This window comes from Amblyomma americanum, chromosome 2, assembly GCF_052857255.1.
Source record: "Amblyomma americanum isolate KBUSLIRL-KWMA chromosome 2, ASM5285725v1, whole genome shotgun sequence".
NCBI lineage: Eukaryota > Metazoa > Arthropoda > Arachnida > Ixodida > Ixodidae > Amblyomma > Amblyomma americanum.
Window position 1 is genome coordinate 146,672,246 of NC_135498.1, and position 23,226 is coordinate 146,695,471.

General features: G+C 44.6%; 2 protein-coding genes across 2 annotated transcripts in view; one reads left to right on the forward strand and one right to left on the reverse strand.

The window, feature by feature from the left end:
- Window positions 1-23,226, reverse strand: part of LOC144121871 (rifampicin phosphotransferase-like) — a 148,366-nt gene that overhangs the window by 107,992 nt on the left and 17,148 nt on the right. Inside the window, exons 5-11 of the mRNA XM_077655290.1 lie at window positions 19,227-19,337; window positions 18,176-18,288; window positions 16,867-16,919; window positions 14,238-14,290; window positions 13,820-13,935; window positions 3,262-3,409; window positions 1,426-1,481 (exon numbers count right to left, since the gene is read on the reverse strand). Of these exons, the coding sequence (XP_077511416.1) occupies window positions 1,426-1,481; window positions 3,262-3,409; window positions 13,820-13,935; window positions 14,238-14,290; window positions 16,867-16,919; window positions 18,176-18,288; window positions 19,227-19,337 (650 nt within the window). The remainder of the gene's footprint in view (window positions 1-1,425; window positions 1,482-3,261; window positions 3,410-13,819; window positions 13,936-14,237; window positions 14,291-16,866; window positions 16,920-18,175; window positions 18,289-19,226; window positions 19,338-23,226) is intronic.
- On the forward strand, window positions 4,677-6,381 carry LOC144118977 (uncharacterized). The gene has a single exon (XM_077651735.1). It carries the CDS (start codon window positions 4,888-4,890, stop codon window positions 6,379-6,381), a length of 1,494 nt encoding a protein of 497 aa, XP_077507861.1. The 5' UTR covers window positions 4,677-4,887.

Below are 23,226 nucleotides of genomic sequence, written 5' to 3' on the forward strand. Positions count from 1 at the left end.
ACGGGAACATCCGCCTGGTCAGGGATGATCGGGACAAGTTTTACCACAATGCGAACGGACTAGTCAATCTTGCGATCTGGCAGCAATTTGGGAAAGGACCCTAAACAAAGAGTGCTCAAGCTCTTTTAGCTTTCCCAAAAGCACATGCGTGGAGTTCATTAGTTGGTGGCTAATACTCAGACGCAAATGAAATTCCACTCATGAACAAGTACAAACGACTGCGAAAAACTCTCGCTACCGTGTATTCCAGAACTGTAAATGCTGTGTTAAAGCGGCTAAGGCCCACCTTGCGCGGCTAATGACAGAGTGTTTTGTTCTAACTCAAATAGCCCCGTGCGCTCTTAAACGTCGCGACGGCCACCAGCGGCTGCGCTGGCGCAGTTCCGTGATGGGCATATCTGATTTTGCTAATGATCTCATGTGTTAAAAATTTTTTTATATACTGCAACTGGTACGTGGCAGAAACTGCTTGACTTTATGATATTTATCCTTTCATTTACTGGAACTGGTCATCCCAAACATAGGCAGGCTCAGTTGGGTTGCCATTTAGTTTTATTTTAAAGAATTGAACACCAAAGTTAGCAAACCTTTTTGGAAATGCTTACGAAGGCCTTGCAATTAATGATATATGGAGTGCATCTTAATAGCCGAAAGCTCCACTTGCGGGATTTTTCATTCAAACACACACGGACCACCTGAAGAGCCACTGGAACTAGCAGAAACTGCGTATGTCACGTGAAAATAAATTGCACCAGTTTCTATTGTGCTGTCTTAACAATGCTGGTCACTGCTCGCCTTAATGACGGCTCATGCGTTTATCAAAGTAAAAAAAAAAAGCTGCTGTGAACCCTATAGCAGCCTTGTATTTTGCAAACTACGAACAAAATCCTCCCACAAGTATTATGAATTTTCCTATATTAACGACTTCACTAGCCGTTGAAAGATGCAAAGTAACAACAGCCTCATTGGAGGGGTTTTTGATGCGAACAACTGCCTCTGAACGCGAGGGAAGTACTCTTGGCAGAGTTTGAAGTCCATATCAGAAATTATGAAACATGTGTTCGGCTCAGTGGCTGCTAAATACAACTCTAAATAACCGTGTTCGGCGCTACGTAGAAAGTTATTTTGTAGAATAAATAAGGGGGGTCTTCTTCACACAATGCATATGCTCTCACCGAGTAGCGCGACTAGCCCTTTTCCCGTTTTGTTCTCTGGTGCTTCGTCTTTACCTGCCCTTTCAGAATACGATAGTCTATACCAACGAGCCCTCCAGAGTTTGGATCTATTAGAGTACAGGATTTTTGTGCACAAAGCCTTTAACGCCCACGTTTGATATAGTTTCCTGATACGTACCTGGTCAGCAGGTATAATTGTAACATTATCTAGTTAACAGAACTGAAAGGCTAAATGAGTTGAACCGCTTACCTTGAACAATTTTATGCCTAAATTTTCCAGTTGGGAGTCTTGTTGGCGGCCCTTGCCTGCGACCAAAAGAACATGAAATCACTCTGAGAGCAAGGTGCGTACGTACGTCGTTCCTTTATATGCGTGCGCTTCACTTTGATTACAACAGGACGTGAACGCCTTGCTGGGTTCTCGTGCCTATTACTTTTTCTGCACTGCTTAATTGGCTACAATCATATAAATACCGAAATATTTTTTCCTGTTTAATTCAAGATATCGCGCTTGTTATACCAGAACTGACAAAAAAAAATTTCTAATTCAATGTCAATATCATCTGTTTATCCTTTGCCCTCAGACTACTACGGCACACAGACACTGCGATTCTGTTTTTCATAAATTACATAATAAGAATTTCAGCATAATTCAACGCTCATACAAGACGTTATGTATATTACGCAAATTTTCTGTCTTGAAAAAATTATCCAAACGATGTGAATAAATTAGTATTCAGGACATTTTTATGGTGTAGTTGTCAGCCGCACAGATCTCACCAGAAAACTCAAAACGTCATGGGTTTTGAGAAGGAACATAATTATCCCGCAATAACTTTATGATAACAAAGATATCTTCAACAACTTCGCAATTAATGTGGGCTTAGACACCGAGAAAAGGCTACCAAAATTGTAAGCGCTGCTTTAAAGAGGCAGTCGTAAACCATTTCAAATATCTGTGGTGCCCGTCCAACGAACCCCGCGCTACGAGGAGACTGTGGAAGCTCGAGCCATCCTACTACACCGTATACGCATTGGTTCAGCTCTTACTACAGCGTAGATGTATAAGACAGGATTACATCGTCTCCACTGTGTTAATCTTGCGATGTTTACAATCAATCACAACGCAACGTCATGGATTGCCCCCACATACGACGTGGAGCCGCGGGCCCTGCTCGCCTGCTGCATCAGGTTAGGGGCGCCACATGGATCTCTGCAGGTCATTATTTACCATCGTGCGAGCCGGTCAACTAAATGGGAGGCTTCGCGCTTCTCCTACAAATTCTTCAGGAAACTGAGCTAGACGTAAATGATTACAGCGGCAGTTTGTGTCTTGCGGGCGTTTTTGTGCTTGGCTGGGTTACAGTACTGTGCAACAAACTATTCTCTTGAAATATTTTTTATTGCGTCGATAAGGAGGAGCAATTGCCGGCAGGTTTAACGCAAAGCTAATCCCACTTGTAAGCAACGAGTATCCCCATCTCAACCTCTTCTAAATTGCGCTCGTTAAAGAGCTTGGTGGAAAAGGTGTAACATTTCATGCCCAATTATTTTAGACAAAAGCATTTTTGAGCGGGAAACAATTATGAGCGCAATTTTTTCATATAATGTAAGATTTCAGTGTAACAATCAATATTTCCGCCACCGCTTGACGGCAGTTTTGAATTTTTTGGCTATTAGCGTTTTTGCTATCGCGTAATGCGTTCCCCATTGCTTTTCTATGCCCGTCTTAACTGGTCAATGCGATTGATGGAGACACGTTAAAATATCGATTTTCCTGCACATAAGAAGAATGGGCCATTGCCTTCAGTATTTCTATGAGAGCATATAACAATTTTTTAAAATTCAGTACTTTTTTCGAGAATGTTGGGCATGTGTCTTTTTTTTTGTTTTTCTTGCATACTTTATTACGAGTAAGTGGCTCTTATTGATATGTATGCTTCTCAAGGCAAGTCACAAGCCTGGCCACGCTTGCAGTTGCGAGCATGTGATGCTTCGTTTTTTCGAGCGGGTTTGCGACCATTTGCTATAGGAACGTGTTCAGTAATTGGCACAGATGGACCAAGTTCCACGGGTTAATACTTACGTCCGCTCAGACATAACCAAACCAGAGCCCTTAGCCTTGTCGCATTCCAGATCGATCATTGTAAGTTCCACTTGGCTTGAGCGGTCTTTTCCTTCCAAACTTAACGAAGGCAGACGGCACTTCACATTCAGTGCGAGGAGTGCTGCATCTGTTGAAAAAATATTCGCCAGTTCAAAAAAGTGAGCGAGAACCGCAACGCAGAGCCTAAAAATATTTAGAGGGCTTCTTCCAGAAGACTGCAATGTCAAATCTTCACAAGTAAACCTTCCTGCTGCGTTAGTTTTCGAGAAACAAGACTATGAAGGGATGCGACACACACGGCACAGACAGTACTGACAAGTTATATTTAGCTGAAAGACGCCCACTATATGTGTCCATAAAAAAACAGTGTTTTCTGCTGTGGTAAACGCCAGAGGTGGTAGAAATGGCCATGCTATAGATGACAAAAATGTTTAACTGGGTGAGAGCCTTAAAGCGGTAGAAATGAAAGATGATGCTGAAAAAGGTACTGAAGAGAAGTATGACACGGTGTGTGAAGGGCCCAAAGGAACATGTACCAAGGAGTGACAGCCTATGGAGAAGCAGTAAAAGAAGATGCACCAAAACGTAATTTAAAGACATTAAACTGCATAAAACAACAGGTGTTGCTCGTTAATTGAATTGGCAAGAAATGGGTAGGTGGAAAAGCGCAAGTGCTGATGCTTCGTGATAAAATTCGTTCTAAAACGAAGTTTACATTAATGCAGTGACACCGGCAGCCTTTTTTGCCAAACCAAGCTCCTTTTTTGTGGTAGAGTCATGGGCAGGAAGGTCGGGATTTCTATTTAGAAGTTTTCTCGAAAATGGGCTTGCACAGTTGGTCTTCACATTCTTTACATAGAAAATGAAGAGGTGATCTCGAGCCCACCTAAATTTACAAATAATGCTCTCTGAAACTCTCATTCATACGCCACCGTGCTTGACAAATGTATACCTCATGAGGGGAGTAAACGCAGCCGGGATATTGAACTTAGACTATGTGCAACACAGTGGGAGTGGGGCGCCAATTCTAGTTGTACGTTTTAAATAGGCTGCCGAGTATGGTTGCTCTTTTGTCTTTTAATTTTTGAACCAGGGTCAGGGGATTCGCCGACAGGAAACATTGAGATACGTCTGCGATTAGGGGATTACAACTATAAAATCAATGTTTTTTGCATGTCTACTATACAACACGGCGTTATGACGTATGCTTCGAAACGTAATGTCGCAATGGGCGGTTTCACTGCGTCTGAGTGAGCTGACTCGTAGGGCAAGAAATCTCTCTCAGTACGAAAGAGATACATTCTGTTGTGTCGGCCGCTGTGTCATTGTGCGGGCTACACACTGCGCAAGCGTGAAGTTCGTTCCATCTCGCCGTGTCTCCTCTCCATTCCCTCTCCCTCCTATTGCTTGCTATATAACCAACCCCGGTTGACAATAAACGTTGGTTGTTACCTGTCTCGTTCACAGGCGTGTAAGCTCGTTGTGTTCCTGTCGTAGGCTATCGGGCGCGGCTATGCTACAGTGGCGACGAGTCAAAACGACACCCACGCCGTCAAGGCAGACCCAGACACTCCGGTCCTGAAGACAGCCCTGCCAGCAACTTCCATGGCCGCCCAGATGCATCCGAGTTTCGACGAAAGCACAGATAAGTGGAAGCCGTACTTGATCAAAGTGGAGGCATATTTCGAAGCAAATGGCATCGCTGAGTCAAGTAAGAAGAGAGCACTTCTTGTGGCTGCATTGAGCACGCAGACTATTCAAATCCTTGCCGGAAGAGTGGCTCCCCGCGCACCAAACGCTTTGGGTTATGACGAAGTTGTCAAAGCTTTGAGTGAATACTATGACCCTAAACGGAACGAAATTTCGGAGAGCTACAAATTCAACAGTCGTTGCCAACTGGAAGGAGAATCTATTCGGGCTTTCCTCGTCGAGATCCGCCGCATCGGAGACAACTGCAACTTCGGCAGTTGCCTTGACAGAATGATCCGAGATAGGATTGTGTGCGGTGTACGCTCAAGTGCAGTACGGAAGCAACTCCTGGCAAAGAAAGATCTAACGCTAGAAGAAGCCGAAGCGATAGCAATTGCTGCTGAATCCGCGGAAAACAATGCACAAGAAATTTCGTCAGAAGTAACACCGCTATTGAAAATGCAAGCGCGCCACCGGCCAACACCGAGAGACAGCGCCGAAAATGCAGCGTGTCGGCAATGCGGCAGATGTGGAAGCTTGAAACATGACGCTAACAGCTGCAGCTGGGTCAAATCGCGCTGTTATCGCTGTGGTCAACGAGGACATCTCGCAAAAATGTGTCCCAATCGCCGCGACAAGCAACTCGGGCCTGCTGCACCTGCGCCTCATGGCCAAACATTAACAGTTCAAGAAACCACATCGGAAGATTGCTATCAAAATGCTGATATCTGGACTTTGCTGTCGGCCCGAAGAAGGTGTCTCGAGCAGCCAATTCGCCGCACATTCAATTGGGGCGGTGTAGAACTGGCAATGGAAGTTGACACAGGATCACCAGTATGCGTCATAGCGCGACAGGTTTTCGATAGGCATTGCAAACACTGGCCAAATTTGAAGCCTTCACATTTAAAACTTTCGTGCTACGCTGGACGGCTGCCTGTTTTAGGCGAGCTTAAGCTAACTGGGGCGCACCAAGGTGTGTCAGTTGAATGCACACTCATAGTACTAGACTGCACCGGACCAAGCCTGTGCGGGCGAGACTTGTTAACCCTGCTGGATAGGGCTGGTGTTCCGGTACTGCAAGTCGGTAAAAGAGAAGCGCCGGTGGCGGGAGAAGCCATCAACCACATCAACGTCTTACGCAGTATCTACGAGGATGTTTTCTCGGAGGAATTGGGCCTGATGAAGGGACCGCCAGCCAGCTTGGTGCTGAGGGACGGAGCGGTTAGCAAGTTTTGCAAGGCGCGACCGCTTCCGTACGCGCTCCGCGACAAAGTGGCTAAAGAGTTGGATCGCCTAGTGTCACTAGGCATAATTTCGCCCATAAAACATTCGGACTGGGCGACCCCCACAGTACCAGTGCTTAAAAATATGGCACAGTCCGGATTTGCGGGGATTTTAAGGCCACCTTGAATCAGGTCTGTGCAGTTGAGCAGTATCCCCTTCCGGTGATTGAAGACATGTTCGCATCGTTAAGCGGTGGTGAAGTCTTCAGTGCACTCGACCTGAAAGATGCCTACAACCAGGTGGCACTAGACGAAGCTTGACGCAAGCTGTGCGTGATTAATACGCACCAAGGGCTCTTCTGTTACAACAGGCTGCCGTTTGGCATTTCCTCTGCTCCTGCTATTTTTCAAAGGAAGACGGATACCATACTAGCGGGCCTGCCTGGAGTGCAGGCATACTTAGATGACGTGCTTGTGTCTGAAAAGGCGGCACACAAACGAGCTCGGCTGAAAACAGTGTTGCAGCGATTTCGAGAGCACGGCGTAAAGCTGCGATATGACAAATGCAATTTCAGCCAGCTATCGGTTTCTTATCTGGGACACCGTATCGATCGCCTCGGTCTTCACCCTACGGAAAAGAACGTGGAAGCTATCATGAACGCACCGAGCCCTCGTAACGTGAGCGAGCTGCGTTCATTTGTCGGAATGCTAAAATTTTATTCAAGGTTTCTGCCGAACATGTCAACAGTGTTGTCCCCGTTATATCAGTTACTAGAAAAGAATGCGCGAGGGCAGTGGAACCACCCCAGGAAACTGCGTTCGTCAAGGCCAAGCAGTGTCTGAAGGATGCCGGAGTGCTTGCCCATTTTGACCCGTCAAAGGAGCTGAAACTAGAGTGCGACGCTTCCCCACACGGCATTGGCGCAGTACTGTTTCATATAGTAGGAAGCGTACACAGACCGATCGGATTCCGTTCAAGGACTCTCACGAAAGCCGAGCGGAATTACTCGCAGCTGGAGCGTGAGGCGCTGGCACTAGTTTTTGGTGTCACGAGGTTCCGTGATTATCTGTTGGGCCGTGAATTCACCTTGGTTACAGACCACCAGCCGCTCCTCGGATTGCTAAGGCCCGATCGCCCGACACCCTATATGGCTGCAGCCCGCATTCAGCGTTGGGCACTCTATCTCGGAGGATATCGTTACAAACTTCAGTACACTCCCGGAAGGCAACTGCTGAACTTGGACGCCCTCAGCAGGCTTCCGCAGCAATCACGCGGTCCTAGTATAGAGCCCCAAGAGCCGCAAGAGTACGTTTTTTCTTTGGAAAGCCTAGAGGAAGGCACAGTCACGACACGAGAGCTGAAGGACCTTACAGCCGTCGACTCGACACTAGATCGCGTCAAGCATTACGTGCTACATGGTTGGCCTAGAAGCTCGAAAGGCCTTGAGCCGTGCTTGGCGGTATTTTTTGACCGTCGACTTGAGTTGTCCTTGGCACATGGGTTAATTTATTGGGGCCATCGAGTGGTTATACCTGCCGATGCGCGAAAAAGATTGCTGCAGCTGCTGCATGAAACCCACCAAGGGTCTTCGCCGATGAAATCCATTGCGCGATCGTTGTTTTTGTGGCCAGGCCTAGACCGAGAAATTGAGAGAATGTCGGCTCAGTGCAAGAATTGCATAGACAATTTGCCTATGCCGCCAGCCGCTCCACCCGCAAGCTGGCCACAAACATTTGAGAAGTGGTCGCGCATCCATGTGGATTTTGCCGGACCGATAGAAGGCAAGATGGTCCTTGTGCTAATCGATTCGCACACCAAGTGGATAGAAGCGCTTCCTCTGAAGCACGCTACCACGTCAGCTACAATCCATTGTTTGCGGGACATATTCAGCCGGTTTGGCGTGCCCAGAACGATAGTTTTCAATAACGGAACACAATTCACTAGTCGTGAATTTGCAGCATTTGTCGAGAACAACAACATGTCGCACATTAGGACCGCCCCCTTCCACCCGCAATTTAATGGGGCTGCTGAAAGAGCTGTCCGAATGGTTAAAGATGGTCTCCGGAAGTTGGGGGAGAGGCAAATTGGAGCACAAACTTATGCGTCTACTGCTCAATTACAGAAGGACGCCCCAGAAGGGTGGGAAGTCGCCATCAGAGATGCTTCTAGGATACCAGATTAGATCGCGCCTGGATACGTGTTTCCCGAAGGAATGTGGAGACGCACCGTTTGATAGCCAGGAGTGGCTGCCCTAACTGAAGAGTCATGTGCACGTTCGCAACTATGGGACAGGAGACAAATGGATACTAGGACATGTGACATCTACATCTGGAACCAGAATGGTTATAGTAGAAACACCTGGAGCAATTGTCCGGCGGCACGTGGACCAGGTACGTCTTCAGCCTACAGAAACACAGTCACCCGACGCTGCGGAAGTCGCGCGCCCGGACGGCGCTAGATTCAGGCCAGAGGAATACGTATCGCAGGTCGATATGAGACTGGAAGCATCTGCTTTGCCGCCTGCAGTTGAGGACCAGCATTCTGACAGCATGCAGAAAACCAAGGTAATGTTCAACAGCCTAGCAAGGGAACAACAGTTCACAGTTGGCAGGGAGAGCCTAGAAATTGTCCCGGAATACGTCTACTTAGGGCAGGTAGTGACAGCTGATCCGGATCATGAGAGGGAGATAACTAGAAGGATAAGAATGGGGTGGAGCGCATATGGCTAATTCTCGCAGATCATGAGTGGCAGTTTACCAATTTCCCTCAAGAGGAAAGTGTACAACAGCATAATCTTACCGGTACTCACCTACGGGGCAGAAACGTGGAGGCTAACGAAAAGAGTTCAGCTTAAGTTAAGGACAACGCAGCGAGCCATGGAAAGAAAAATGATAGGTGTAACGTTAAGAGATCGGAAGCGGGCAGAGTGGGTGAGGGAACAAACACGGGTTAATGACATCCTAGTCGAAATCAAGAGAAAGAAATGGACTTGGGCAGGGCATGTAATGCGAAGGCAGGATAACCGCTGGTCTTTAAGGGTAACGGAGTGGGTTCCAAGAGAAAGTAAGCGTAGCAGGGGGCGGCAGAAGGTTAGGTGGGCGGATGAGATTAAGAAGTTTGCAGGCAAAGGGTGGATGCAGCTGACAAAGGATAGGGTTAATTGGAGAGACATGGGAGAGGCCTTTGCCCTGCAGTGGGTGTAGTAAGGCTGATGATGATGATGATGATGATGATGATTCTGACAGCGCCTCCCCAGCACTTGCACCAGCCGGAGCAGTAGTGCCAAGCGAACCCGCTCAAGTCCTACGACGTTCGACGAGGACGAGGACACCAGTTGACCGATACACAAGTTGACCGATTTTAGGAGGAAGGAGTGTTGTGTCGGCCGCTGTGTCATTGTGCGGGCTACACACTGCGCAAGCGTGAAGTTCTTTCCATCTCGCCGTGTCTCCTCTCCATTCCCTCTCCCTCCTATTGCTTGCTATATAACCACTCCCGGTTGACCATAAACGTTGGTTGTTACCTGTCTCGTTCACAGGCGTGTAAGCTCGTTCTGTTCCTGTCGTGGCCTATCGGGCGCGGCTATGCTACACATTCCAAAATTATGCACTTTGCCATCGAGGGTTCTAAGTCTAAATATTCCAATTTATCGCTTTCGGATAGCTCACATGTGAATTTCAAACGGTTCCTGTATTTAAAACATTTTTAAATCTCTAACACTGCGCCTGAGAAAGCTAGAGCTCCTTTTGTTTAAAACAAGTTTTAACAAATAGTGCACATACGTGAGAACGTTTAAACACTTCTTTTTATCAAAACTCTCGTTCACATTTCAATTACTGCCGCAATGAAAAGTTTACTTAACATCGGCGTGACGCATTAAAAGAATTCAATATAACCCGTTCCAAATTTTACATCTTTTTAATTAAGATATACCCGAACAACGATCTAAAATTCTTCACTAAACAAGATTTATAGCTGCGAGTATTTCCTTGTGGGGGACGAAGTCCAATAGATACTTGATATCCATGGAAAAAAAGCTACCTATCTGCATGCCGATCTTAATAAAACGCCCTATTTTCGAAAAAAGTTTTCTTTCGAAGGGACTCGTAATATGTAGCAGCTTGATACGTTTTCAAGGCAATGACTTAGAAGAAATTTTCACGATTCCCGCCCACTTAAAATGGAATGGAAATTCACATGATTTCTGCGAGTTCACTGCAATTTTTTACAATTCGCCTATTCCACAAGCCCGCTATGCCGACGCACACCTCTCAATATTTTCCCTTTTCTGAACCGCAATGATCAAAAAGAAACCTCAGGCTCACAGCGCACATACGCCATTCGTGTTGGCGACAGGCACATGCAACAGATGGAGACATCTGAAAGCAGACACCTGAGCCTACGCAAGTACCACTGGGCCTCCTGGATGCGGTGCGCGGCGCGCCGTCCGCGAGTGTTAGTTTTAAACGGGTTTTCTGCTTAGTAGACGAATTTTTTCACACTCCCCAGGGGCCACCACACATTGTGAAAGAAGGGAATTTCAATTTCTTACTGAGGGCAATCGGGTTTGACCTTGTATTGGCAGACATTAGTTCTGTCGGTTTAAACACGTTTCCGGCCGCACGACAGGCCTTTTTATTGTAAATACATCACTGCATCAAACAAAATTCATTTCTATGTTCCCTTGGAACAAACGAAGTCTCATTGTCTAGAATATTGTCACGACGGTATTGACAGCAAACCTCCAGCCAAGCGTTTTTTTAGAAACCGAGAGCCCGTTTACTCCCTCCAGGGAGTAGAGGTCACGACACTTTAGCCGCACCTATTTAGCCTAGTCACCTGTTCTATGACGAACGGCTGTGAATGACCATCCCTGCTTCAGTACCGAGCTACGGCCATTTTTCTATGACCGTGCGAGTTCTTGAATAACGTTTTTTTTATGGTTTTTATGGCGCAAGGGCATCGATGGCCAAAGAGCGCCATGGCACAAGGTATTTTTCAAATTCTCAAGGTGGGGTCGAAGACCCATTTCCCAAGCATTTCACCCTAAATAAGCCGAGCACCAGACCAGTGGAAAGCTTGTACCCATTGTATCACCGGTGGGTACCCGGCGGCACTGGGGATCGAACCCCGCACCTCCCGCATGCGAGGCGGATGCTCAACCACTTGTTTCTTGAACAAACAGCGCGAACAAAGACGAGCACAAAAGACAAGAAAGCGAACGACACGGCGCTGTCGTTGGCCACCACTTGGCCACCGCTGCGGTCTTGAATAACGTGTTGCTTTTTTTATGCCTTTTATAGGTCTTTGTATCATGTGGGGCCTTTACTGCGGCTGATATGCACTACTGCCGCCTGCCTTTTATACTGCATGTCTTTCAATCGAAAATTTGCCTTCTGTGCGTCTCACTTATGATCGTTTTCTGTTGTGCTTAACCTGTTAGCGAAAAAAATTGACAATCTTCCCGAGAATTAACAGCTCCCATGCGATACTTTTCCAGAAAGACCACTGCCTCGACGGTTATTGTTTCTTTTTTTGTAGCGAGAGCTACGGAACACCATCTCTTCGAGCCTTCAGAGCGGCACCCACTGAGCTCCGTGGCGGCCCGTGGCCACGTGGCCACGGTTGGTCACGTGGTGGGCAGGAGCTGCTTCTTCTGGCAGCGCTGCGCGCCGGCGATACCGAGCTGCAAGAGCTGTGCGCATGCGCCGTGCCGAGAGGGGGGGGGGAGTGGAGAGGGGGAGAGAGTGAATCCACGTCCAGGGACGAAGATGAAGATGGAACGCCCAGTGAAACGGAGCGGCGAACAACTGACTTTGCAATTTGACTGACCGAGTTCCACTCGGCCAGATGTAGCTCTCGCGTCACTCCAGGTTTAACCAGAGCTAAATCACAACCAATTTTTTTCTTGAAAGAAAGGTTGCTTCACAATCCAATCTTAAGGTCACAAGATTCTAAAAGTTACGAAGCATTTTATATTAGCAGGGAAGCATAACCTTGAGTTATCTCGAAGGCAAACCAAATTGCATTGACGTAGTAGACTAGTGATGTTTTCGAAGGGCTAAGCAAACCATGGCGCTTAAGTAGGCATTGTTAAAGGCCTTTTGTAATGCATTCGTGCTGAATTTCTTGTACTTTACAATAGCAAGCTTTACGCCAATATGAATGCTTAGCACCGGGGACAATCAATGCTTTAAAATGAATATGTGAAGAGTAGACTGTAATTAATGCATTTTCTTCATTCCTGTCAATATGCCAAATCGCAATACAGTTCCCCGGCAAGCTCTATTCGCTTGCGGCCCGTGACATGTGCTCAAACCTGGCTGCGTTGCATGGAAATTCATACAATTTAGCTTTTTATTTAAAGAGTTGTTTTTAAAAAGGTTATTCTCCATATTTTTATCGTATATTGTATGTTGAAACCACGGCCAGGTAACGGAAAAACAAAGGGAGGGAAGGCTAAGGTGCGTTAGCGGCACAAGAGCTTTAGAAGTGACGCTTCCTATGTACGTTGACAAAATTGTTAGCGTTTTAATCATCTGTGCCACGCCATACAATATGAGAATATCCGTACCTTGATCCACAGAATTCTTTTTCATTAGTGTCGTAAAAAACATTCCGCTTCCGGTATTTTTTTTCACTTCTAAATATATTCTCTACTAATATTAAATGAGACGGTGTGTGAATTTTAAATTGCATTTCAAGGCGAGGTTGCCTACCAGAGGTGAATCTCACTTGATGCAATCGTCCCAAACAAACATTGCTCGATATTGGTCAGATGAGCCGCACGAGCATTAAGGAATCTGGCAATAATTTCGTGCGGATTTGTATGCTGCTCAGCGCCTATAACCACTCTTGTGCCGTTGCAGTCAAGATTTATTTCCCTGTTTAATTGCAACCTTGAACGAAAAGAGCTTAATTCAGGTAAGGTTTACAATCACAATCTATCAAGGTTTTGTTAAACAGGAAATCAAGATTTTATATCCTTTTGTTTCTCTCTTCGAGGAACCAAGGAAATATTACAGACCATTATGCTAAAGGGCCCTATTCTTCATTCCTCATATTCATCTCAAGTGTCTCAGTGACACTAAAATCCTCCACACGCTGTTTGCGCAGGAAAATCTCAAATTTAAATTCCCGCTTCAAATCTCCGCTCTATGGGCATGCGCAGGGCCGATAAGAGTTTTTCTCAACGTAAAGCTTGCGAACAAAAGAGATCTCTGTGAAGCATATTAGTGATAATATTGTCTTTGTGATTTCTTTATTCATTTCAATCGTTTGGCAGGAAAAGCGACGCTTCCATGTGTTTCATGTAATTCAAAAGATCAGTCAGATGCCTAGCCACTCCTTGTTCAGTTCGGAGTTTCTGAGAAACTATTTGGCTTGAAATTAGACTGCCCATATTCGTGCATTTCTATGAAAAATCATTAAATTTATGGTAACCAGGTGGCATACAAAAGTTATTTTGAGAACTAGTTGAATATCTATTCTCTGTTGCTAAAGGGAACATAGCATTTCCAAATTAAAACGTATTCAGAGCAGTACTGACCAAATCTCTTTACTTGTTTGCTATATTTATGAAGGCTACATTCGCTTGTGTTGCTCTTGGAATAAGATAGCTTACGGCTTTTAACGTGGAGCCTGCCGCGCCCAGATTCTTTCAAGTGCTGCGTTCCTAGAAGACTCTTGGTGAGTGGCTGCATAATAGAAGACGGCGAATACACAGAGCCGTAGGAAATCCTGAAAAAGAGCCAGTGAATGCATTAGTCCACGGCATTCGCTGACAATTGAAGGAGAAACATTCACTGCTTCCATTGATATGATGATGCTGATGCTAAATAATATGTTCAGAAATTAATTTCCTCGCTGCTTTGAGGAAATTACGAAGAGACTAAAGAGATTACAACAATCTGGTAGCATACTTCCAATAGGTGGCTTTTATGGCAGAAAAGGTAATATCGAATCAACATATTATTCACTGCATGGCAAATTATACGCTAAGTTCTTACTGCGGTGTCATATAACGAAATAATATTGCTCACCCATTCTGTCCGCCGTAATTGCTTGAATACACCAAATGGTACATGTCACCATCCTGAAAGAACAGACACATTTTAAGATTTACATGAACTTATTAGGTAGCGGTATAATTTCTCATGCGACATGACTGGAATGGTTCCGCATGGCCAGCGCATGGTTAGCATTGGAGCCTTTAATAATTAACTTAGTGTGCACCTAACAATGAAGAACATTTAGACTAGACCTCTTCGACAAAGACTATAGTTAGGCCTTTGAAAATGCGTGTCATACAGTCGAGCCTGCTTATAACGAACGTGATGGCCACGCGGATCGCGTTCCTTGCATCCGGTGTTTGTAGCAAGTGGAGTCCGCGTACTCGAGCAAAGAATACTAAATGCGCCGAAGGGGGTGTTTATTTCGTAAAACTTGCAGCATGCGTGTCCATTCCTTCAAAGCAGACTCTACCGCGCGACTTTTCAGGATCTCCAGAGCTGTCATGTTCTCCTCGCCAATATGGTTGCCGCAAAAAACGTGCTTTAGGGACGTGATATAATTAATCGTGGTTGAAGCGTCCAAGGCAGTTGGTTGATGGTCTGCAACAGCAACGAAATTCCTGGCGGTGGGGGAGCCCTCTTACTTTGGGTACACCGTCTTGATCAGAATCATTGGACAAACGACACAACACCGATCTGGGATGCTGCCCGCGAGAGCGTAATGAAAAAAAGCGACATCCAGCCAGCTAGGCATCAGCGAAGCGTTGCCACAAGCGTACATGCGCATAATCACGTGTTTTTTCGACAGCATCATGCATCATTACTGGGACCATGCAACAATAAATGTAGCGCAGCGCTCGTGCGCGATTACCTCTCAGCTGCGCTCTCCGCTATCTGGCGCTGCTTGCACGAGGTAGCTGCACTAAAGGTGGAGCCGACTGGGCAGGAGATAAATACCATAATAACAGCGTGGCCAGCAATACGTTCAAACTTCTCAAATTGCTGCTGTTAGCAGACCCGCTACCATGCGCAGTAGCTTCGCTTTCGCCGCTGGCACTATGTTACGACCCCCCGCGCTTCCTCTTCCACTTAGGATGCTTTACTCAGCCGGCACACACGCAGGTAATGATGAACCTTGTAGGCAACCCGTGCACTGCGGCGGTTAGCACTTTAGTGCTAAGCGAAGTGTTCTTTCCAGTGTGGCGTCGCGGGACTTAGACACGCTCTTCGATCTTCCGTCTTGCTGGCAGCACGAGTTTCTCAACTTCGGGGTAAGTTATGGCGCCTCCTATTTTGCTATAAACGAGTGTTGCGCACACAATTGTTGGTTATATGTGAAAGGAATTGCCATTTCTCTAATTTTAATTTTGACGGTACTGGCACACTGGTTCGTAATAAGCGAGAGTTCGTTACACCTGCGGCCGTTATAAGTGGGCTCGACTGTATTTGCTTCCACGAAATGTACCAAACGGCCGCATGTTCAATTTACAGATGGGGAGTATTTTTCACCCTTGATGTGTATTCAATGTGTGCTCAATTGACATTCTTTAACGCCTTACCACTTGTCTTCGTTCCGCAATATTTTTCGAAAAATCAGAGCCATGGAATCGCAGAAATCACAATTGTTACCTTCAACTATGTATAAGCGCCTATTTTGTTCTTATTGTAACCGTTATTTGTAACGTGGTGGGATACAACGTGGTGGGATGAGAAGGCAAATGTTGGTTAGTCCACCGATAATTCTATTTCAGAGGCAAATATTGCGTCTATGAGCAGGTGCGAACGTGTTAATAGCCTTTTAAATCATAGCAATCGATTTCATCTAGCAGATAAGAATTGTAAACTGCTTTTATCTCCCATTTGATGACAGAGACTACTAACAGATAAGATGTGTGTGCAGTGCTAGAATACGATTGTTCAAAACTCATCAAGCCGATCCACCTAACACTTGGCTTAGCCTGCCGATCGTGCAGAAGCGAGAGGACCTGATTGTTCTTGCGTGCACTAAACAAGCCTTTGATGGCTCTTTTCTTCGGCAGTTGAAATTAAAATGAATGACGATGATTTGTCAGAGCTTGCATTTCGCCCGCAGAGACTGACACGCAAAAGGACACCTTTTTACTGCGTAGAGCTCTGTTCAGAGTTATTTAATTTTTCTTGTTAATGCTAGAGGCAGAAAAATAGCTAGTATCGGTTTGGCCGTTTAGGCATTTAACAAGCCTGGTGACTAGACAGCTGTTCCTCATAGGCCGTGATAAACCCGGCAGCGCGCAGATCTATGACAACGGGATTTGTCATTTTCGAAGTAGTCGACACCGCCGCAGTTGAAACAAAGAAAACGTTCATGAAAGAGCGCTGACTCGTGCTTTCGAATCCTTATATTCCGCTAGAACAAAACATCTAAGCGAAACATACAAAGGTAAGAACAAATAAGAAATATTTTCATGAAAAACCTCATAGTTCGAGCGGTGCAGTTTATTAAGGGGCGGATAAAACGAACTGTACAAGCGACTTCATTTGTCCAATGCTCCCATCATGGTGCTGTAATCCGGTAAGCGATGTTAATGCCCATAGTTTTATGCAGATTTTCTCAAGACGTCCACAAAGTTGTACATGAAGTGCAAGACCACGTGCCTATGCAGAAGGAAATTTACTTCACCTCTAAATATCCAAAGTGGTGCTCCTGTTTTTGCGGATCATCAGCAATGCGGCCTGGAATAGAAATGTGAGGTGTAGCCGATTCAGAGAGCGGGAATAAAGGTTGGAAATATGCAGAATGGCAATCTCAAAGATTTTATTACATTGTGTAAACATTTACTCCGTAGATATAACTGTGACTGTGAAAATAAGCGTTTCTGCTTATTGTAGTTCAATCGATTTTAAGCTGGCTACATCGTGGGGACGAACTTGAAGGCGAAATTTTAACTATCCGTATTTATTTCTGTAGTAATGGTTTTTGGTCGCAGCTTCCAATACAATTTTAGCCTTTGTAAAGTGCTGTTTGTAAGTAAATCAAATATATAGACACTTTTCCGCTGGTCTATCGTTTGTTGGAAGACAGACGACCTTCGCTGTCTATATTATCAGGCAGTGCGAACCTCTTCATCCGAAACCTACAAAACGATGCCGACATACTGCAGTGCTACATTTCATTTTCTCTCTCCAGCATCTGGGCACTGGCTAGGGTTATTTGGTTGTAATGACAAACGAAAAGAATGCTGAATGGGAGTAATGTAGACATCTGGCTCCAGTCTATGAATTTGCCGCATGCTAAACTGCAATCGAATGTTATACAATTATTTGAAATCAATTGAATGCAATTCAAATGTGCACGATCCACGGCAAAAGGATATGTCAGCAGGGGGATTGAAGGGAAGCTTCATGAAAGTTCAGGGTCCAAATTAACTTCATATGTGTGCAGTTCCTGTTTGAAGAAAGGTTTCCTTTTCATGAACACACTTTTTGTGTGGGCCTTTGGACAACACATTTGAGACATCGAGAGCACCAAAATAACATTAGAGCAGAGCGTTTTCCAGGACTTCTGGAGCCACAGGAGCATAACAATACGTTTTCAAACTGGAGTTCTTAAGAGAAATATCCGCGAAATGTTGAAACAGAAATGCGCACTGCATATAGTTATAGAGAGAAAAAGCTGATGATCTTTTTGAGCGACAGCAACTGAGTAGCACTGATAATAATATCGGCAGGAGGCAGAGATGAGCGGGCTCGAAGGAAACAGAGGAATGGCGGGGAAAGGGATCTAAATTGGAGCCCAAGAGTTTTCAAAAAAGAAGTGGACATCAAAACAAGGGTGGGTGAACTAGGTGCATGCAGCAAATAACTGGGTGTTTAGGGCACCTAGAAAATTTGATAAAATATCGATGCCGAATAATTCAAAGGCTCCAAGCAAAATTGTTAGTCATGGTAGTGGCCTTTTTCTCTGCCAGGTGATAAAATAAAACCAGTACCTTGTGTCCTCACTTTGTAACCCCACAGGCATGTTTCCTTGGTCTGGCCTCCCACTGTTAACTCCCCGGCCATCATGCCAGCTTGATCGTGCCCGTCCAAGTCATCAACCAGCCTGCCAGAAAAAGAGCAGGCATGCAGAACGCAGGGGATATTCACAAGCATCGTGAGTTTCGGAGCAGTTCGTTTTACACCAAATTTCTTTAATACAGAGAGTAATATTATTCTAATCACCAAATTCCATGGGCGCTTTGCTTGGCGTACACCTTAATGTATGACGTTCAGTTCAAAACCTGCAGTGAAGTAACAGAAAGGACAAATTTCACCGTAACATTGCTCAATGGGTACGGTGGCTTATTCTTATTTAAAGCAACCTTCTATTTTAGGGTAATGAGGAATGTACGACGTATTATCTCCCATTCTTCAATGCTAGGTTACCTGAAGAATGCTGACAGACTCACATACTTTTTCGCCTTTCACTAAACCAATACAGCCACGTTTTCGAATCCAACCAGCTAGCTCGACCACAATATTTCTTTGTAGATTGCACTGCCTCGGATCTCGTCTATACAAGTAATGTACAAAAGAACTCTAAATATTTTCCTCACCTTAACTGATTTTTGATTTATTCAATGCTGGCTGTTCTTATTTTGCGGTTTTCTTACCTCGTGCGAGGGGCGCGATTTATTACCGTTTGTATGGGCATTTAATTTTTTTTGCTTTAGTTCGGGTGTTAAAATTAGGATGTATGTGCCAAGTACTTCTTTATTATGGCTACCTATCGCAATCTCTGCTACGGGTTCTGTTCGTATGTCCCCGGCAATTGAGCAGGAGCCGGATGATGACGATCCTTTTGTGAAAACGTCCTTGTGGCACAAAGTATTTTAGCCCGTTTGATGCTTATTCAGGAAACACTACTGCTTGTTAGCATGTTGTCGCTTCTTCCACCTCACCACTGAAGGGAAAACCAAAGAGTAAATTGCCCCGTAATGAGAATGGCGAGCGCGAGCGAAAGGCGAGAAGGGTTTTAGGGTTGGAAGTGAATGGTCTTACTTGTTGATATTACGAAGCATCTTCACCAAAGACAGCTTGGCCATGTTTGATGCGAGGTGTGAGGGACACAGTTCTGTCGGCATCTCGAGAGTGTGCGACACCGTTGACCAACTGCGTTCAAGGAAGATAGGACAATATGCAATTATTTAGGGCGCAAAACCGCGTTTTCTTGCAACAAAAATAAACAGCGCACATATCACTTGCCTATGGAGAAGAAATTGGAACTGGTCTCACACACTGTCGACCAAATATAAACATGGGAGATCGGCGTTCAAAATTCAGCCTTTAAAGGCCAAAGTGGTCGTGGCCCCAATCCAGTTTCATGCGCGCTGCCGTTTATGACACTACAAGACTGCATTTGTGGTCAGAAAAAGCCATAATTATTGAACGTAAATCCGGTAGTGGTTAAGCACAACTTTATTGTACTGGCGTCGGCACCCATATGTTCATCCGAGAACTACTGTTTTTTGCTATTATGTTGCGAACGATATCAATTAAAACTGATTTAGGGGCTGTTCCACAGTTCTTGCGTTTGGTATTTGGCTCTATTACTGCTCTTGCCTAAATAATTACATAAATGCGTCGAAATTGTTATATATAACAGCCATGCTTGTGAAGCAACGAAAGCTTTATTTTTTCTTGACTGAGAAACTTCAGTACTTAAGTTGGAACAGACTGCCCACAACAATTCCCTATTGGCATATAGTTATGCTATTATTAAGCAACAGACTGATCAGCTGAAGTATGCCCCTGAGGAATTTATCCACTTATTTATTTTACATGAAGTTTTAACGCGATGGCGTTAAGGATTCCGTTCAACTGAAAATCCGGCGTCGTCGTCGGAGTCATGAACGAAAATTCCCTAGAGAAGCAAGTGGCGCAACTGCCACCTGAGGTTACGTTGCCTTATGACGTCATCACAGCCTGCACACCGTGGCAAGTGGCATCCTTCCCACGGGATTGTGAGCAAAATATCCATCATGACGGCAAGCAGTTAAATTGAGGATTTATAGCGGAATGTTGCTGGGGAAGAGGAATCTGAGTTTCACAAGCGCCATCAGTGGCTTTGTTTCAAGCAACCACCCGTCAGGGCAGTGGCGCATCGCTTAATAGCTACACCACTGCGCCACAAATGATGTGAGGACATCCCGGGGTCTGTGAATGTAATGTATAGATTGACCAGTTCCGCAAATATGGGCATTACCTCTTAATGGCATAGCGCCAAACCCTTAAGGCGGAACGAAATACCCCCTTCGGTTTCTTACGCTTAAAATCGATTCTTAATTTTTTTTAAAAAGTTTACTAAATTATGTAATGATGACATGCCTTGCACCAAAAGTTTGAATCATGGTTTCCACCTGCGGCGACTTAGGGTGCTTTGCAGTTCTTCGTTTCACCATTCTGAGGAAACAAGCTGAGAGAGTTTGAAATAAAATGAATGTATATGTAGTAGAGCTTCCTTAGTCAATGGCGCCAAGTCGACCGTAAGAATGTCATTTCGACATCAGTCCTAGCCCTGTTTTCAAAACGTGTGTCCTGTGTTTTCTTTTATGATTTTCACATTCGAAAGTCTGAAGGCGGCAAAAAGAGCTCAGTGAAGTAAATCCGGCTATAAAACAATTTGTTTTTTGCGAAATCCAGCTTTCAGATTATTAAATTTTTTTCCAGTGCCTACAGAGCAAATATGACATGTATGCATAAGGACAGTAACTTTTACCGCGCCCGTATTCTTGATGGCAATACCGTGAGTGACTTGTAGGCTTTCGTTTAGCAAACAAGCAGTTCGTGCATTTCACGTCAGCTGCCTTGTTAGAAGGTATGCTTTGGAAGGGTGCCTAATTTTAGAAGAAATTGTGTTCACAAAAACGCGACTATAAAGCACGAGACGCTAAGCGCTCACACTCTGAAACTGAAACATCAGACGATATTGAAAGGAATTTTTCAAGCAAAAGCTGTATTTACGAAATATGTCAAATCTTATTTTATAGATTCTCAAGTGCATGCATAACGGTGTTTATTCAGGAGCTTTTTTACAAATGATTAGCGAAGACAAGGTGGGGATAATGATTAAAAATGGTTCAGGTGGCAATTTGTTCTAATTCCTCTATGTGATTTTCTGACGCGCCACGACTTTAAAGTGCTGAGGTTGGTGTGAAAGTCTACTGCACTTGGTCGTTACCAACGACATATCTGTGGATCTGATCCCTTAGGAAATACACCTGGACAACCAAGCTTTGGAGCCGCAAATTTTAAGCCCTTTCGCTATAGCGGCAGTGGCCCCTATTTCTAAATTAAGGCTCCATTGAAACAGCGCAAAAACACGAGGGCAAATTACTAAAAAAAAACGCTAAGTTACCAGATTCCAGCTGTCCTCTAACATCAGTCACAAGTTTCATGTTTTATCTCTCTAATAGGAAATTTAAAAGATACATAAAAAAGCAGTTAATAGATGGTGCCGTAAACTAATTACGTCTTTGTTTGGTCCTCAGCGAACGCATGTTTTTGCCTTTTCGAGTTGATTTTATGATTTTTTTTGGTGTTTTTGTGTCATGTTTATAGTTCGCTTCGACTGTATAGTGTACTTTGTTTTCATACATGTAATTTCTTTGCTGTAATACTGTTGTATGTTGTAAATATGTCGTTTGCTATAATGCCCCGCTAAGGTTAGTTTTCTGTATTGTGCACTGCTGTAGACTGTACTAGGCAACTGTGACGTCTTCAGGCCTAACCATCTTTTGTCATAGCTCCCTGTTTTATTTGCGAAAGAGAAATACTGAACACAAGCTGTGCGGTTAGCTTAATATTTTTCGCGGTTTCTAACAACAACCGCATGGAGGCTTGCCTTCAAAAGACGGGAATTATATCATAACGTTAAGATTTTTCGTCGTGATGTAATATTCGTAGTAATTATATCATGGTCTTATCCCTTTTTCTCAAACCTTTGTCGCATCCCGGCATAAGAATAAACATTCGTAGAACCTTTGACGGCATTACTTAGTAATTTGAGCGTGAGGGAGTAATGACTTCGTCGATAAATTATCGCCAGAGGCGGCTGCTTTAATATTCAGCCAATCTGCGGCACTCCTATTTATTAATACGAAAGCATTACTTGGCTATGTCGGCGTGGTCGTGTCATCGAAACTGTCTGCAGCAGTTGTGGCGTTTTCAGAAGAGGTACGATCAAACAAATGGTTCTAATCGATATAGGACGATGCGCAAAAAATGATGTCGATAGTGTAATTAGTTCATTAACTAGGGCCAAAAATGCCGAAAAACCGTCGAAACACCACGGACGTCGATATAGTTAGTGGACGGGAAAAGAACCCTTCACGGAAAAATAGTGAAAAAATAGGAAGATGTGGAAAAAAGTTTGAAATGGGTTGAAACGTGTTTGATGAGTAATAAATAATCCAACAAAAAGTTTGACATGGAATAATTTGTTAATTAATTTGAAACAAAAGTCTTTGGATGGAAGAGTAGGCTGGACGGGGATATAGTAGGGGGAGGGGAAAGCAGCAAAGGCGCCAAATTCGAGAAAACGAAGTGTGTGATTTAGGTGAATGGGGTGTAATCAGAGTAAACGTGAAGCGAGGCGAAGAGTGCCGAGAAGGCGTCAACTTCCAGTGCGAGTCGCCGCATTGATATCTAAAGTTTTTGACAAAATTCATACAAAAAGGACGCAATAGACCAGATGGCGGGTGATGTCGTCAGTGATGGGAATTTATGCATTTGCCGTGATTTCTACAAATGGGTTGAGTGATTCTCTGGTATGTTGTGTAGAATTTCTAAACAGTAATGGTCCTTGCACGAAGTGCACATATTTCTAATTTGAAAACCTTCAGCCGCGAAAATGAGCTTCAATTTTACCTTAATTGGGGCGATTTGTCTAAGGCTAAGATTGGCTGCTTCTGCGTAGTTGTGGCTGTGAACATTGTTTCTTTAGGAAGGGAAAGGTGCACTGTCTCCTCGGTGAACAACTAAACAGCGCTGTGAGGAAAGA

Excerpts from the sequence above, each read along its gene's own strand:
- LOC144118977 (XM_077651735.1), top strand. The coding sequence starts at position 4,888 with ATGGCCGCCCAGATGCATCCGAGTTTCGACGAAAGCACAGATAAGTGG.